The sequence below is a fragment of the Caenorhabditis elegans genome, chromosome IV (assembly GCF_000002985.6).
Source record: "Caenorhabditis elegans chromosome IV".
NCBI lineage: Eukaryota > Metazoa > Nematoda > Chromadorea > Rhabditida > Rhabditidae > Caenorhabditis > Caenorhabditis elegans.
In genome coordinates this window covers 882,279-899,511 of record NC_003282.8, presented here as the reverse complement: position 1 = coordinate 899,511, position 17,233 = coordinate 882,279, and the positions used below count along the sequence as shown (strand labels likewise).

Below are 17,233 nucleotides of genomic sequence, written 5' to 3'. Positions count from 1 at the left end.
AGAGCTAGTGAGAATTTCTATTTTGAACGACAAAGAAGTATGGAAATGCAAGAGAATCAGAAAGAATGAGAAAATATTCCTTGTATGCCGTGTTTGCTTTAGTTTATCAGTTTTTCTTGTACGACATAAACTTTGTAGTTTGTAATTTTATGACACATACAACTGTTTTGCGAGAAGCTTCTTTTAACGTAGTCAGTAATCTTCTTTTGAGGTTAGTGCCATTTTCTGAAACTGTTACTGCAGTGGTCTGTACACAATTATTTATTTATTTAAAACATATCAATCTCAGTATCGTGGTTGAACTCTGAGATGCATTAAACAATACTTTTCACGTAACTCGTAGCTGATATGAAGGCACAGAAAGCATTAAACAAATTAAAACACTAAATAGTCTTAGTTATTTTCAAAAACTCTAAAAAATTACCGTAAAATCGGATCAATATAATGTATAATAGATTTAGTACTTAAATAGGAAAGTGGCTTCAATTTTTCCATGCCTTACTCAAAAATAATAATGAAAAAGAGGTGATGTAAGAGGATCAGAAAAAGTGATAAAATATTCGTCGTATGCCTTTTTTGCTCTAGCTTATCAGTGTTTTCTAGAACGACAAAAAATTTTGTAGCAGGCGTGATTTTATGACACAAACAACTGTTTTTCGAGAAGCACCTCTTAATGTCGTCAGTAATCTTCTTTTGGTGTTAGTGTCATTTTCTGAAACAGTTACTGCAGTGGTCTGTACACAATTATTTATTCATTCAAGACATATCAATTTCAGTATCGTGGTTGAACTCTGAGATGCATTAAACAATACTTTTCACGTAACTCGTAGCTGATATGAAGGCCCAAGGAATTTTTCATACGAAGTGGAACGCTGTTTGGATCCTCGTTTGGTCTGAAACTTGTATAGTACCTACATACCTGTCAATATCAGTAGGCTTACCTCTCAATAATCCTCTCTTTATGATTAATCATTACTGTCTCCAAAATCTCCCTTGCTCTGCTTTTTTTATTCATTTCAAGCGAATAATAAAAACCAGCTTCTCGTCCAACCTCAATCCGATTGTCTATTAGCCGTGAGACATTGTGCCATCGGGAATAAGGTTTGATAGATAAATGGACTCGTTTGTGACGGAGCTCATTCAAGTTGTCCAGGTCTTTATCTAGAAGTAAAAAGTAGCCTTCAAAGTACATAATTTCCGTGGATCGGATAATTAGATCCTCAAAATTGATCTGATGGCCAAACTGGAGAGTAATAGAGCTCAGGGGTGTGGAAAAGTCCAGTATTGGTTTAATCGCCTCAAAGAGTTGATTATTATCCATACACGATAATTGCAAGTTATGGATTTGAAACTTCAAACTTGCCGGGGTTCGTAGTACAGGTCGACAATCAATAGAAAGCTCATCAACTTTGACGATAACTCTTCCACCGAATAATTTCTTGAGTAAATACTTCGTTGCCTCGTGAAGCTTCCTCTCATTGCTTAAGTCTTCCCTGCTCGGTCTGGCTGTGAGCAAGATATGATAGGATGATAGTTCAGGTCTATCGATATCTTTAAACTCTTTCAAGTTGACAAAAATCTCGTCAGGATCTTCGTCCACTAAAACATTCCTATGAAAATCCCTTTCCTCTGTAACATCTTTTTTTTTTGGAATATTTTTAGACTAGCGCTTCCTTGCCACAACACAAGTAGTTTGTATTGAATCTTATTGACTGAAATGCTATTCTCGCTTATTTTCAGGGAGTTTAGGCGGAGAGGTACAGCTTTTTCAGTTCAATCCAACTGTCTCCAATTTGGTATGAACATTTCTATCAAGAAGATCCAATATTTTGACGGAAAGTTTCACGGTTGAAGGAATCCGAATAACAGTTGCACATTCAATCGCGAATCGGTTCACTTTTACAGTTCTTCCTCCGAATAGCTTTCCGAGTAGGTACTTCAAAGCTTCATGCATTTTCCGATCGTAATTGAATACTTCAACCCTTCCACCCATTTTCAGACGAATGACATTTTCGCCATTAAGTAAGCGAAAAAGTTTTCCCACATGTTGATCGAGCTTAAGACCAGTCGCATGTATCTCTTCCATAAATCTTGAAAGTTCTGTTGGTTCCCCCTCGTGTTCTGGTGCCCGATATCTTCTCACGTTGTCAATTAGTATTTCATTTGGATCTTGCTCTATCTCACTGGCATCAGGGTGATTTGTTGGGTCGATATCAAATTGAAAATCCTTCTTTCGATTAGCAACATTTAATTGATAGGTGTCCTGGTTTACCGTAACATAATAATCAGTTAATTTCAGACACTTTACGTACAAAGTAATCGATTTTTCTAGTTTTCGAATCGAAGGACACGACATAGAAATTTTGAATCTAAAAACTGTATATTATATTAGAACTGGCGCAACAAAAACTAACCTCGAATTCGGATCCAAATGCTTCAACAGACATTTTAATACTTGGTAGCTTACAGGATTCAACGGTGGCTTATAATGTGGGTAGGACAAGAAAAATCCAATAAAGTGACTAAAAAACGGCACGCTATGCAGAGACCCCATTGCGACTGGTTTTGGTAGACACTGTACGGCAAGGAAGAGGGGAGGGGAAAGAGAACGGCCCAGGTGAGCAGCTGTTACGTGCCTGTACTTACAGGTCAGTCACACAGGTTTTTGGGATAACTGTGTTGGGTTTTTACAGTATTTCAAGTTCTATCTCAGCCAATAATATATTTATTCAAACAATTAAATTATCAGGATCGTAGTTCAACTCTCAGATGCATCAAAGTCTGGAAATCCTCCAACTCGTATTCGATATGTAAATCCGAGGTGTTGTTCATATGAATTATAACATTCTCTCTATCTGATCTGAAATAAGGATATTGACTGAATAGCGTAGAAATATCCTCACTTCTCATCAATCCTCTCTTTGTGATTTCTCTTGACAATCTCCAAAATCTCCCATCCTTTGTTTTCAACTACCACGTCAAGTGAATAGTGAGTGCCAACATTTCTTCCGAATTCAATCCAGTTGTCAATGAGCCACACGACATTTTGCAGCTCGAAAAAACGGTCGAACGATAAGTGAACTCGCTTGTGACGGAGCTTATTCAAATTGTTGAGCATATCATTATCAAAGAAAACAATACTTTGGAAGATAAGAATACCAGTGGATTCAACAACTGGATCTTCATCCCTTAAGTTATAGCTGTGGGAGAGAGAAATCGAGCTTAGAGGGGAAATTGTAAGAAGCTGCTTGATCGTCTCAAAGATCTTATTATTATCCTCACTTTTTAATTCCAAGTGACGAATCTTAAAGTTCAAGCTTGACGGTATCCGCAGTATCCCTCGAGATCCAATGGAAAGCGTGCCAACTTTTAATATACCTCTCCCACCTAAGAACCTCTCAACCAAATACTTTACTGCATCGTGGAGCTTCCTCTCGTAGATCATCACTTCACTGCTCCTTCCAACTTTGAGCACGAGAAAATACTTCATTTTGCTTTGTATCATTTTCTCGTTATTTTCATCCCTTCTCTGGTTAGCCAGCTCTGTGAGAACCTCAGCAATAGTTCTCTCTTGATTTCCTCTCAAGTCTATGAGAATCTCATTAGGATCTTCTTCCACAACAATATTCATATCAATTCTTCCATTTTCAGTTACATCCGCTTTCAATTTTTTCGGACGAGCTTCTCTCTGCCGATATATAGCTAATTCGTACTCAATCCCATCGACTGAAATACTATTGTCGCTCAATTTCAGGGAATCTAGGTGGAGTGGTGCAGATTTTTCAATTGAGCGATGTGATGGGCATTGTTGGGAAAGGCGAAATCTGGAAATCAGAATTAGTTAGTTAATACATGTCCACAAAAATACAAACTACAAGCTATAAACTAGAGAAATACAATAAAAATTACTAATTTTTTTTCCTGACGAAGCAATTTTTGTTGCGAAATATCAAAACAGCTCGTTTTTTTCCACACTACTATAAACAAATTTAACAAATTTTAGTTATTTTTAGAAATTTTAAAACCTACCTCAAATTCGGGTCCAAATATTGAATAACTGATTTAGTACTTGCATAGGAAAGTGGCTTCGATTTTTCTATTTCTAATTTCGAAAGAGGCATGAAAAAAGAGGAATGGAACTATGAGAGAACTAGAGCTAGTGAGAATTTCTATTTTGAACGACAAAGAAGTATGGAAATGCAAGAGAATCAGAAAGAATGAGAAAATATTCCTTGTATGCCGTGTTTGCTTTAGTTTATCAGTTTTTCTTGTACGACATAAACTTTGTAGGTTTGTAATTTTATGACACATACAACTGTTTTGCGAGAAGCTTCTTTTAACGTAGTCAGTAATCTTCTTTTGAGGTTAGTGCCATTTTCTGAAACTGTTACTGCAGTGGTCTGTACACAATTATTTATTTATTTAAAACATATCAATCTCAGTATCGTGGTTGAACTCTGAGATGCATTAAACAATACTTTTCACGTAACTCGTAGCTGATATGAAGGCACAGAAAGCATTAAACAAATTAAAACACTAAATAGTCTTAGTTATTTTCAAAAACTCTAAAAAATTACCGTAAAATCGGATCAATATAATGTATAATAGATTTAGTACTTAAATAGGAAAGTGGCTTCAATTTTTCCATGCCTTACTCAAAAATAATAATGAAAAAGAGGTGATGTAAGAGGATCAGAAAAAGTGATAAAATATTCGTCGTATGCCTTTTTTGCTCTAGCTTATCAGTGTTTTCTAGAACGACAAAAAATTTTGTAGCAGGCGTGATTTTATGACACAAACAACTGTTTTTCGAGAAGCACCTCTTAATGTCGTCAGTAATCTTCTTTTGGTGTTAGTGTCATTTTCTGAAACAGTTACTGCAGTGGTCTGTACACAATTATTTATTCATTCAAGACATATCAATTTCAGTATCGTGGTTGAACTCTGAGATGCATTAAACAATACTTTTCACGTAACTCGTAGCTGATATGAAGGCCCAAGGAATTTTTCATACGAAGTGGAACGCTGTTTGGATCCTCGTTTGGTCTGAAACTTGTATAGTACCTACATACCTGTCAATATCAGTAGGCTTACCTCTCAATAATCCTCTCTTTATGATTAATCATTACTGTCTCCAAAATCTCCCTTGCTCTGCTTTTTTTATTCATTTCAAGCGAATAATAAAAACCAGCTTCTCGTCCAACCTCAATCCGATTGTCTATTAGCCGTGAGACATTGTGCCATCGGGAATAAGGTTTGATAGATAAATGGACTCGTTTGTGACGGAGCTCATTCAAGTTGTCCAGGTCTTTATCTAGAAGTAAAAAGTAGCCTTCAAAGTACATAATTTCCGTGGATCGGATAATTAGATCCTCAAAATTGATCTGATGGCCAAACTGGAGAGTAATAGAGCTCAGGGGTGTGGAAAAGTCCAGTATTGGTTTAATCGCCTCAAAGAGTTGATTATTATCCATACACGATAATTGCAAGTTATGGATTTGAAACTTCAAACTTGCCGGGGTTCGTAGTACAGGTCGACAATCAATAGAAAGCTCATCAACTTTGACGATAACTCTTCCACCGAATAATTTCTTGAGTAAATACTTCGTTGCCTCGTGAAGCTTCCTCTCATTGCTTAAGTCTTCCCTGCTCGGTCTGGCTGTGAGCAAGATATGATAGGATGATAGTTCAGGTCTATCGATATCTTTAAACTCTTTCAAGTTGACAAAAATCTCGTCAGGATCTTCGTCCACTAAAACATTCCTATGAAAATCCCTTTCCTCTGTAACATCTTTTTTTTTGGAATATTTTTAGACTAGCGCTTCCTTGCCACAACACAAGTAGTTTGTATTGAATCTTATTGACTGAAATGCTATTCTCGCTTATTTTCAGGGAGTTTAGGCGGAGAGGTACAGCTTTTTCAGTTCAATCCAACTGTCTCCAATTTGGTATGAACATTTCTATCAAGAAGATCCAATATTTTGACGGAAAGTTTCACGGTTGAAGGAATCCGAATAACAGTTGCACATTCAATCGCGAATCGGTTCACTTTTACAGTTCTTCCTCCGAATAGCTTTCCGAGTAGGTACTTCAAAGCTTCATGCATTTTCCGATCGTAATTGAATACTTCAACCCTTCCACCCATTTTCAGACGAATGACATTTTCGCCATTAAGTAAGCGAAAAAGTTTTCCCACATGTTGATCGAGCTTAAGACCAGTCGCATGTATCTCTTCCATAAATCTTGAAAGTTCTGTTGGTTCCCCCTCGTGTTCTGGTGCCCGATATCTTCTCACGTTGTCAATTAGTATTTCATTTGGATCTTGCTCTATCTCACTGGCATCAGGGTGATTTGTTGGGTCGATATCAAATTGAAAATCCTTCTTTCGATTAGCAACATTTAATTGATAGGTGTCCTGGTTTACCGTAACATAATAATCAGTTAATTTCAGACACTTTACGTACAAAGTAATCGATTTTTCTAGTTTTCGAATCGAAGGACACGACATAGAAATTTTGAATCTAAAAACTGTATATTATATTAGAACTGGCGCAACAAAAACTAACCTCGAATTCGGATCCAAATGCTTCAACAGACATTTTAATACTTGGTAGCTTACAGGATTCAACGGTGGCTTATAATGTGGGTAGGACAAGAAAAATCCAATAAAGTGACTAAAAAACGGCACGCTATGCAGAGACCCCATTGCGACTGGTTTTGGTAGACACTGTACGGCAAGGAAGAGGGGAGGGGAAAGAGAACGGCCCAGGTGAGCAGCTGTTACGTGCCTGTACTTACAGGTCAGTCACACAGGTTTTTGGGATAACTGTGTTGGGTTTTTACAGTATTTCAAGTTCTATCTCAGCCAATAATATATTTATTCAAACAATTAAATTATCAGGATCGTAGTTCAACTCTCAGATGCATCAAAGTCTGGAAATCCTCCAACTCGTATTCGATATGTAAATCCGAGGTGTTGTTCATATGAATTATAACATTCTCTCTATCTGATCTGAAATAAGGATATTGACTGAATAGCGTAGAAATATCCTCACTTCTCATCAATCCTCTCTTTGTGATTTCTCTTGACAATCTCCAAAATCTCCCATCCTTTGTTTTCAACTACCACGTCAAGTGAATAGTGAGTGCCAACATTTCTTCCGAATACAATCCAGTTGTCAATGAGCCACACGACATTTTGCAGCTCGAAAAAACGGTCGAACGATAAGTGAACTCGCTTGTGACGGAGCTTATTCAAATTGTTGAGCATATCATTATCAAAGAAATCAATACTTTGGAAGATAAGAATACCAGTGGATTCAACAACTGGATCTTCATCCCTTAAGTTATAGCTGTGGGAGAGAGAAATCGAGCTTAGAGGGGAAATTGTAAGAAGCTGCTTGATCGTCTCAAAGATCTTATTATTATCCTCACTTTTTAATTCCAAGTGACGAATCTTAAAGTTCAAGCTTGACGGTATCCGCAGTATCCCTCGAGATCCAATGGAAAGCGTGCCAACTTTTAATATACCTCTCCCACCTAAGAACCTCTCAACCAAATACTTTACTGCATCGTGGAGCTTCCTCTCGTAGATCATCACTTCACTGCTCCTTCCAACTTTGAGCACGAGAAAATACTTCATTTTGCTTTGTATCATTTTCTCGTTATTTTCATCCCTTCTCTGGTTAGCCAGCTCTGTGAGAACCTCAGCAATAGTTCTCTCTTGATTTCCTCTCAAGTCTATGAGAATCTCATTAGGATCTTCTTCCACAACAATATTCATATCAATTCTTCCATTTTCAGTTACATCCGCTTTCAATTTTTTCGGACGAGCTTCTCTCTGCCGATATATAGCTAATTCGTACTCAATCCCATCGACTGAAATACTATTGTCGCTCAATTTCAGGGAATCTAGGTGGAGTGGTGCAGATTTTTCAATTGAGCGATGTGATGGGCATTGTTGGGAAAGGCGAAATCTGGAAATCAGAATTAGTTAGTTAATACATGTCCACAAAAATACAAACTACAAGCTATAAACTAGAGAAATACAATAAAAATTACTAATTTTTTTTCCTGACGAAGCAATTTTTGTTGCGAAATATCAAAACAGCTCGTTTTTTTCCACACTACTATAAACAAATTTAACAAATTTTAGTTATTTTTAGAAATTTTAAAACCTACCTCAAATTCGGGTCCAAATATTGAATAACTGATTTAGTACTTGCATAGGAAAGTGGCTTCGATTTTTCTATTTCTAATTTCGAAAGAGGCATGAAAAAAGAGGAATGGAACTATGAGAGAACTAGAGCTAGTGAGAATTTCTATTTTGAACGACAAAGAAGTATGGAAATGCAAGAGAATCAGAAAGAATGAGAAAATATTCCTTGTATGCCGTGTTTGCTTTAGTTTATCAGTTTTTCTTGTACGACATAAACTTTGTAGTTTGTAATTTTATGACACATACAACTGTTTTGCGAGAAGCTTCTTTTAACGTAGTCAGTAATCTTCTTTTGAGGTTAGTGCCATTTTCTGAAACTGTTACTGCAGTGGTCTGTACACAATTATTTATTTATTTAAAACATATCAATCTCAGTATCGTGGTTGAACTCTGAGATGCATTAAACAATACTTTTCACGTAACTCGTAGCTGATATGAAGGCACAGAAAGCATTAAACAAATTAAAACACTAAATAGTCTTAGTTATTTTCAAAAACTCTAAAAAATTACCGTAAAATCGGATCAATATAATGTATAATAGATTTAGTACTTAAATAGGAAAGTGGCTTCAATTTTTCCATGCCTTACTCAAAAATAATAATGAAAAAGAGGTGATGTAAGAGGATCAGAAAAAGTGAGAAAATATTCGTCGTATGCCTTTTTTGCTCTAGCTTATCAGTGTTTTCTAGAACGACAAAAAATTTTGTAGCAGGCGTGATTTTATGACACAAACAACTGTTTTTCGAGAAGCACCTCTTAATGTCGTCAGTAATCTTCTTTTGGTGTTAGTGTCATTTTCTGAAACAGTTACTGCAGTGGTCTGTACACAATTATTTATTCATTCAAGACATATCAATTTCAGTATCGTGGTTGAACTCTGAGATGCATTAAACAATACTTTTCACGTAACTCGTTGATGATATGAACCATAGGGTCCCACCATGAAAACTACAGTAACCCCGGAGATTTCGCTACGAGACCCAATATTATTTAATTTCAAGCAAATTATTTCATTCTTATACTCATCTTCAAGCTCTAAGTGTGATATAGTAGAAAACGTTGTTAAAAATGCAAAAGAGTCTATTTTTTTTTTCAATTTTCAAAAATAAAATAAAATACATTTATTGCGACCGATCGAAAAAGGAAACCAGACAAATCTATGTAACAAATTACTAGAAAAAAGAAACATTTTTGGATGGAAGGAGCAACTGAGCATCAGACACCTGTGAGTACTCGAGAGAGGAAAGGGGCGGGGTTTACTGGGAGGACCGTCCACATAATGGTTATTTGTGCACTTTTGATTGATTAGAAAAACATGAAAGAGAGAATCACAATTTTTGGGGGAAAACATTTTTCGGTTTTTGGGAGTATTGGGAATTTTTGAGAATTTTATAAATTTCTAGGAAATCATTTTTTCCTCTTCATCGTCCTTTTCCTCCTCCTTGATATCGTCCATGGGATCGTCTTTCTGAAAATTGAGAAAAATTTAATTCTAATTTTTTTTTAAATAATATATTTCTAATTATCTCTCGCACACTCGAAAAAATTGTTTTGCCCTAATTTTTTGAAATACTTGTATCTTGGCGAGCTGATAAAAAATGGGAAATTATACGAATTTCATTTTGTCAGTGTACAACTTTTTGATATCTTTACAGTGCAGAGTTACGAGTGTTTTAAGCAAGGAAAAGCCTGATCTCTGGCCTCTCAAATTAAAACTCTCGTATCTCCTCGGGTAACTATGATATCAAAAAGTTGTCAACTAACAAACTGCAGCAAATTTTGCGTACATTATTTTGTCAGTTTACAACTTTTTAATATCTTTATTAGTTTTCGATATACTTTTAATTTTAGAAAACTCTATAAATTAATCGGCTTTTTGAAATAAAGAGGAACCTGTAGCAGAGTGTGTGAGGCTTAAATTTTTCAGATAGATTTCTTTTTTGTTCAGTTAAAATTTTGAAAAAAATTTGTAAAATTGAAAAAAAACGTGTTCTTTAATAAACTAATTTTCCAAAAAAATCATACATTTTTTCCGAATTTTTTTTTGACTTTTCATTTTTTTAAACGTTTTTTTTTCAACATACATTTCAAAAACTTTCCTGTTTTATTATAGTTACCTGCTTTCTTAAAAACGTACAAAATTTAACAATTTTTTCAAAAAAAAAATTGAGGCGTTTAATTGAACAAAATAGTAGTATAATTTCAAATTTGCACTGATAGATACACAAATTTTAGGGACTTACTAAATTTAAAAAAAAAAGAAAAATTTTCAACTTTTTTCAAAAAATATATTTGCATTTTTAGTGAATTTCAGGTGCTTCACTTCTTCTAAAAATTATTTTTCTAGAATAATGAAAAAAGTGTCAGAAAAAATTATTTAAATTTTTCATTAAATTTTTTTTGAATTTTTTGTTCTACAAAAACTTTTTTAAAATCCTAACTCCCTTACCGGACTAGCTCCACCTTTTCTCCTCTTCGCCAAAAGCTTATTATTCGAGTCTCCAAGGCTTTTAATCTGAATATTTTCAGGACCAACTCTCATTGAGGCCAATGTAGCCTCCATTTCATCCTGCATATCCGTCCATTGTTCCCGTTGATCGTTCAGATTTGAACTTGTGAATAATGGAGTATCTGGAACTCTACGGTAATGAGATATCCACTTGTGCTCCATTGTCTGCTCAATTGTGATACGTTCAGTGGGCTCAGTTCGGAGAAGCTTTCGGATTAGGTCTTTGGCTGCAAATAATTATATTTTATGAAAACAAAGTTTTAGCGGGTAATTTAGGCGGAAATTTAAACTTTCTGAGAAGAGAAATTTAGACGAAAAATTTGATTTTTTCCAAATTTAACTCTTACCTGCTTCAGAAACACAATCCCATTCGGGACTCGGAAATGTGTACTGTCCTGACTTGATTTTCGCCTTCATTCCAGGTGACATTGGTTGTCCGTGTTGAGAGTAAAATGGTGGGTAGCCGCACAGTCTGAAATTATATGATTTTTATGTATACAGAAAAACTCATTGTTTAACTCACAAAATATACATAATAACTCCGATCGACCATAAATCACAAGATTTATCATATTTTTCGGTGCCGAGCACTTCCGGAGCACAATAGTAAGGGGTGAAGCACGCCGTTTTTAGGCCTTGGGGTTCCGATTCATCTGTTTTTTTGGCGAATCCGAAATCTGTGAGTTTCAGAGCGGCGTTGGAAGCTGTGGTGCTGCAAAATTGATAATTTGTAGATTTTGGGCGTCGGCTGACAATGAGGCTTAGGCTTAGGCTTAGGCGTAGGACTAGGCTAGACTTAGGCTTAGGCTTAAGCTTAGGCTTAGGCATAGACTTAGTCATACGCTTAGTCTTACTATTAGGCTTAGACTTCGACTCAGACTCAGGCTTAGGCTTAGGCGTAGGCTTTGGCTTAGATTTGGGCTTAGGCCTACATAGGCTTACGCTTAGGCTGGGAACATTTTCGAATTACAAACCTTCAACTTTTTGGGGAAAAATCTGAAAAAAATTCTTTCAATCTTCCGAGTTTGAAGGATATTAAAAAGTTATAAACTTGTGAAGTATAGCAATTTAAATTTGTGCACGTTTTTCCTAGCCAAGTAGTTCTAAAAAACTCACACATAAAGTAAATTCTCCGGTTTCAGATCCCTATGCGCAATGCTCATTCGATGCAAATGAGCAACCGCCGAGCAAATTTCGTTAACAATTCCAGCAGCTTCTCTCTCGGTAAACGCCTTCTGACCTCGCTCCTGAATCCGATTGAACAGCTCTCCACCCTTCATATTTTCCATCACAACGAGCAGACAATCGACTCCGTTATATGAATTCTTGTACACATCGTGCACTGAAACCACGTGGCCGTGTCCTGAAGCCATCACGTGAAGTTCGACTTCTCGACGAGCTTTCTGTGTGTCTCGGAGCACTTTTAGCGCGAATTTGTCGCCCGACTGGCGGTGCTCACATTCCACAACTTTTCCGTTGATTCCTACGCCGAGAACCTGTAAAAAAAAGAACATTAGTTAGTTGGAGAGCTTTCATGTAGGCGTTAAAACGCCTACCTGCCTGACCTCAAAACGACCTCCGCCTAGCTCTCGCCTCAATACGCGCTTTATGCTAAAACATACCTTAACTTTTTTTTTCATTTCTTAATTTGATTTTCAACAAAATGAAGATTTGAAATGTAAACTGTAAACTTTACGACAAAGTGCAGAAAAGAAGCGAAAGGTAGGCGGGCAGGTTACAGGCAGGCCCTCATACCACGCCTGTCTATAATAAAAGCCCTAATATCTACACACTGTTAACTTACAAAATATGAAAAATGTAATTTTAATATGTTTTTGTTGAAAACTTTTTTCTAGCAAGTTGGCAAGTTGGAACAAATAGTTTTGATTTAAAAATTCTTGTAGCTCACCGAGTTTTGAAGCTATTTAAAAACTGTGAACTAATAAAATTTTGAAAATTTAATTTGGCACAACTTATTAGTTAAAATTTTTCGAAATCTTTTTTAGTTTCTGAGATAATTCAGTTTTTCTCTAAAGCAGTCTTAAAACTAGGAAGACCCTAGTCCTTTTTCGGAGGTTTTCAAGTCTTTTTCAAGAAAAAAATTAATGTATAAATATCCTCTAAATTTCTAATTCAAAAAAAAAACATCCAAAATCTCAATTTTCCCCTACCTTCCGACTAATTCGATAGTCCTGAGTAACAGGATACTCATGAAAAGCCATAATTTCGTCCGGCGGCTTTATCTTCTCCGCTGGACTACTTTTCGTTGACAGACAGCACCCAATTCTGCTGAAAAACGAGCCACGTGTTGATTTTTGTGCTTCGGGAGCTTCAAGCTTCACGCTGAAAGTGATTAGAGGGTGAGAGGATTAGACATATAGTAGGGAAACTGAAGCAGGACAACTTTCATGCGAATATTCGATTTTAGTATGATTGGTTTAGTTTGGTAGTGAAAAATTAGCTGAGGCGGCAAAAATTAGGCGATTTGCGGGCAAAACACTGGCGGTATCAAATCTTTGTTTAGTTTTTGAATTTGGAGTATTTCGATTTCCAAGTAACTAAATTTTCAGCAAATTCCCACTAAAACTGACAAAACTCCGTATCCCCCACACTGTATTGGGTCGCTATTCAGCCAATATGTGGAAATTGAGATACGGGTCTGAAAACTTCGGGATATAGATATTAATTTGTGTAGAATTTGAAGTTAATATTAAAATATTGGAAAAATGTTTTAGAAAACTGAAAAATTCAAGTGGAATCTTGGTTTTTGGTGGCACAGAGTTGGTTTTCTTTTTCTCCTTATTTTTCTCCATTTTTTAGTTTTTTAATATTTTTACTGTTATTCTCAAATTCAGCACGTTTTTGTCTATCTGACCCAAAATTTTCAGCCATTTCCCACAAAAACTGACAAAACTCCGTATCCCAAGTGTTTTAAGTCGCTACTCAGCCAATATTTGAAAATTGAGGTACGGAGCTGAAAGTTTCGGGATATACGTATTAAATTGTGTGGAATTTGAAGATTATATCGAAATTTTAAAAAAGTTACCGGAAACACCTCAAAAATTGCTAGAATGTGCCGAAATTTTGAGCTTTAGACAAACTCTGACTATTTTTGATAATTTTCACAAATTGGCAGAGCAGCGACCTAGCTACAGTGTGGACGATACGGAGTTTCGTCAGTTTTGATGGGAAATTTCCAAAATTTTTGGTATGCTCGTATTAAACAACATAAATTATAAATTTGGATGCTGAAAGTCTTAAAATTTGAAATTTTGAAAAACTATTTTTGCCAGATTTTTTGAAATTTTTTTTTTCAATTGACACGTATCAGGACAAAACACAATTTAGCAAAAAAAAACTTACTTAGCGTATAAAAATCCTCCGAAAAAAACCCGAAATATCAGTGAGCTGGGGCCAAGGAGATTCTTCGGCGAAAAATCTGGAAAAATTGAAGTAAATTTTGGAAATTTTAGGAGGAAATCGATAAAATAATTCAGACTGTGCGTTAAAAATAAATAAAGTGGGAGAAATGCAAAAAAAAAAATTTTTTTAGAGTTTTGTCTAATATTTTTTTAACAAATTGTTTTGCAGGAATTTTTTTAAAGCATTGCACAAAATAAATCAAATGTAACTATTCATGTTAAATACTTTTTTTTTTTGGAAAATTCCAGAATAAAAACTGGATTTTCGTTAATTTTCGATTAAAAAACCAATTTTCAGTTTAAAAAATCCAGGTTTTCCATGATTTTCACATGAAAATCTCAGGTTTCTCGCATAAAATCAAGAATCAATAGAAACAATGTCAAATCGTGAGATGAATACTTACGAAACGCCATCATAACCTGCTGTGGAGACGCAGAGAACCCTAATTTGCATTCGAGCGCGTTTGCATTGGCAGGGGAGCTGGGAGGTGGTGTATGGGGTTGCGGGACGCAACTTGCGGTGCGGTGATAACGGTGATAGGAGTTAATGCGGAAATTGAATGTAACTGACTTTAAAAAATATTGGAAAATTTTTGTCTTTTCTGGAAATTTTTTTGAAAAAAAAATCGTTTTGCCAAAAATAATGTTCCCATTAAAATTTCGTGATAATTTTGATTTTTTTACTAAAAATTCACATTTTCTAAGAAAAATGTTCAGCTATTTACCACTAATAGTAAAACCAACAAATCACCGTATCCCCATACTGCTTTAGGTCGCTACTCAGCGAATGTGTTAAAATTAGGATACGGAGCTGAAATTTTTGGGGTATTTAAGAAAAATAACTAGAATTTAATTTTAAACACGAATGTTGGAAATTTTGTGGAAAACGGCAGAAAATTTATAAAAAAATGTTTGTCAAAAAAAATCCAAATTTATTTTTTATTGGAAAAAAATTTGGAAATTTTGGTGTTTTCCAAATTTTGTAATTGGGTTATTTTTTAACATTTTACCCAATAATTTCAAAAATTTTATTTTTCAGCCAATCACCACTAAAACTGACAAAACTCCGTATCCCCAGTGTATTAGGTCGCTACTCAGAAAATATGTGAAAATTGGAATGCGTAGCTGAAAACTTTTAGATATATATATATAGTTATTTGTGTAGAATATGAAAGTGATGCTGAAATTTTAAAAAAAGAAAACTTTAAATTTGAAATAGAATCTTGATTTTTAGTGTCACAGAGTTGAATTACTTTACTTTTCTTCTGATTTCTTTCTCAAATTTTTGAGTTTTTGAATATTTTCATTATTATTTTCAAATTCAGCATGTTACAATCTATCTGACCCAAAAATTTCAGCCATTTCCCACTCGAACTGACAAAACTCCGTATCCCCACACTGCAGCTGGGTCGCTACTCAGCCAATACGTGGAAGTTGAGATACGAAGCTGAAAATGTAGGGATATATGTAATTTCTAGAGTAGACTTCAAATATAGAATTAAAAATTTACAAAAATCATCTTGGAAGCTCTACCTGAGCCGCTACTCAGCCAATTTTCCAATTTTCAACTGAAAATTCCTGGAGGATAAGGAAGAGCGAAAAAAAACAAAACAATTGAGAAAAACACGGAATTTGATAAGAAAATAGTGAGAAATTGATGGATTCCTTGTGGAAAACTGGTTTTTGTTGTTTGATTTGTTTCGAAAATGTGTGGGAACATTTTGCGATTTTTTGAAAAAAAAAACTGAATTTTGTTTTCTGTGTAAACAATTTTTTATGCCGAGTGTGACAATAAAATTGCGTTAAAAACAACAAAAATATATTAAAATGAAGAAATTGATAATTGATTATTGAATATTGATTGATGAAAAAAATTAAATTTAAAAAAAACTTACTATTAAAACAAAAAAAAATTTCAGTTATAGTTATTTTTAATACTTCAGATGAAACTTAATCAAGTTTAAAATTGAACTCAAGTCATTGAGAGCTTTAATTTAAGTATAATCATGACCTACTTTGCTCAATTTAGAAAAAAGTTGGGTCTCGCCACGAAGGCTACGGTAACCTCGATGATTTCGTGGCGGGACCCAAATTTCTTCAAATTCAAGCAAAATATGCTATGATTAAACGTATTTTGAAGCTCTCGGTGAGATAAATGTAAATTCACTGATTATTTTGAGTTTTAGTAAAATTTGAAAAAAAAAACAATTTTTTTCCAAAACATTTTTTTTCCAGAATTTTTTCTTCTAAAGTTAATCTGAAAAGTTATCATTTTTATACTCAGCTTAACGAAAGCATCAATTTTCCTCTAATTCAAAGAAAATCGGGTCACACCACGAAACTCCCCAGGGAGTACTGTAGTAAGTACTGCAAATTCAAAATTATAGACATATTGTATAAATTCGGAAACGTTTTCTAAATTTTTTTTTCGTGAATTTTGAAAAAATTGTTTTTCCTAATATTTAAGAAATTTTCTGTGTATTTTTTAAATTTTTTTCGAGCCTTACTGATTATGACTGCACATTGGATTTGGAATTGAAAGTAGAATAGAGTTCCAAAAAATTTTTTTTTAATTCCCAGAAAACTTTCTTTTCACCAAAAGACACAAGTTATGAATTTTCAGCATTTTGCTATTAATTTTTCAGATTTAGCTCACCAATAGCTTCAATTTAAGTATAAAGTATAATCAAGACCTACTTCTCTCGATTTTGAAAATTTTTGGGTCCCGCCACGAAAACCGCCAATTGGTACTGTAGCTTTCGCTGTGGGACACGAAAATGTTCCGAAATTGTAAAAAGTAAGCATGAAAATTGTTCATGCGAAGTTTTTCAAAGTTGAAAGTTACAGAAAAGCTTGTAAATTTCAGAAACAAAATCAAAAAAATTTTTTTTTCCAAATTCTGTTGAATTCCAAAAATTTCAAATTTCCATTCAAATTTTGATATCTAGCCGACTGAGAGCTTCAAAATAAGTATAATCATGATCTACTTTGCTCAAATTTGAAGAAAGTTGGGTCTCGACACGAAAACCTACGGGTTACTGTAGATTTCGCGGTGGGACCCAACTTTTCTTAATATCAAGGAGA

General features: G+C 34.7%; 5 protein-coding genes across 5 annotated transcripts; all 5 read right to left on the bottom strand.

Annotated features, from left to right (window-relative positions):
• Positions 1 to 772: 772 nt before the first annotated feature.
• fbxc-10 (F-box domain-containing protein) lies at positions 773 to 2,554 on the bottom strand (the record flags this gene model as incomplete). Its single annotated transcript, NM_001129291.1, has 4 exons — positions 773 to 893; positions 942 to 1,599; positions 1,876 to 2,369; positions 2,415 to 2,554. 4 exons carry the CDS (start codon positions 2,552 to 2,554, stop codon positions 773 to 775), a joined length of 1,413 nt encoding a protein of 470 aa, NP_001122763.1.
• Positions 2,555 to 2,745: 191 nt separating this feature from the next.
• Positions 2,746 to 4,121, bottom strand: fbxc-2 (F-box C protein; the record flags this gene model as incomplete). Its single annotated transcript, NM_067607.2, has 3 exons — positions 2,746 to 2,860; positions 2,904 to 3,824; positions 4,030 to 4,121. 3 exons carry the CDS (start codon positions 4,119 to 4,121, stop codon positions 2,746 to 2,748), a joined length of 1,128 nt encoding a protein of 375 aa, NP_500008.2.
• Positions 4,122 to 4,925: 804 nt separating this feature from the next.
• fbxc-9 (F-box domain-containing protein) lies at positions 4,926 to 6,706 on the bottom strand (the record flags this gene model as incomplete). The annotated part of the gene is made up of 4 exons (NM_001129288.1): positions 4,926 to 5,046; positions 5,095 to 5,752; positions 6,028 to 6,521; positions 6,567 to 6,706. The coding sequence occupies 4 exons, from the start codon at positions 6,704 to 6,706 to the stop codon at positions 4,926 to 4,928; spliced, it is 1,413 nt and encodes a 470-aa protein (NP_001122760.1).
• A 191-nt stretch (positions 6,707 to 6,897) lies between these two features.
• Positions 6,898 to 8,273, bottom strand: fbxc-1 (F-box C protein; the record flags this gene model as incomplete). The annotated part of the gene is made up of 3 exons (NM_067606.4): positions 6,898 to 7,012; positions 7,056 to 7,976; positions 8,182 to 8,273. The coding sequence occupies 3 exons, from the start codon at positions 8,271 to 8,273 to the stop codon at positions 6,898 to 6,900; spliced, it is 1,128 nt and encodes a 375-aa protein (NP_500007.2).
• A 1,038-nt stretch (positions 8,274 to 9,311) lies between these two features.
• mak-2 (MAP kinase-activated protein kinase mak-2) lies at positions 9,312 to 14,166 on the bottom strand. The gene is made up of 7 exons (NM_001392249.1): positions 14,091 to 14,166; positions 12,899 to 13,016; positions 11,844 to 12,223; positions 11,251 to 11,439; positions 11,075 to 11,199; positions 10,668 to 10,954; positions 9,312 to 9,686 (listed from the first exon to the last, which is right to left on the bottom strand). Exons 2-7 carry the CDS (start codon positions 12,947 to 12,949, stop codon positions 9,618 to 9,620), a joined length of 1,101 nt encoding a protein of 366 aa, NP_001379801.1. The 5' UTR covers positions 12,950 to 13,016; positions 14,091 to 14,166; the 3' UTR covers positions 9,312 to 9,617.
• Positions 14,167 to 17,233: the final 3,067 nt, after the last annotated feature.

Coding starts and splice junctions, on each gene's coding strand:
- mak-2 (NM_001392249.1), bottom strand. CDS start 12,949: ATGGCTTTTCATGAGTATCCTGTTACTCAGGACTATCGAATTAGTCGG. Junction 12,224..12,898: donor ACTATCGAATTAGTCGGAAG/GTAGGGGAAAAT, acceptor TTTTTTTTACAG/GTTCTCGGCGTAGGAATCAA. Junction 10,955..11,074: donor GGATTGTGTTTCTGAAGCAG/GTAAGAGTTAAA, acceptor AATTATTTGCAG/CCAAAGACCTAATCCGAAAG.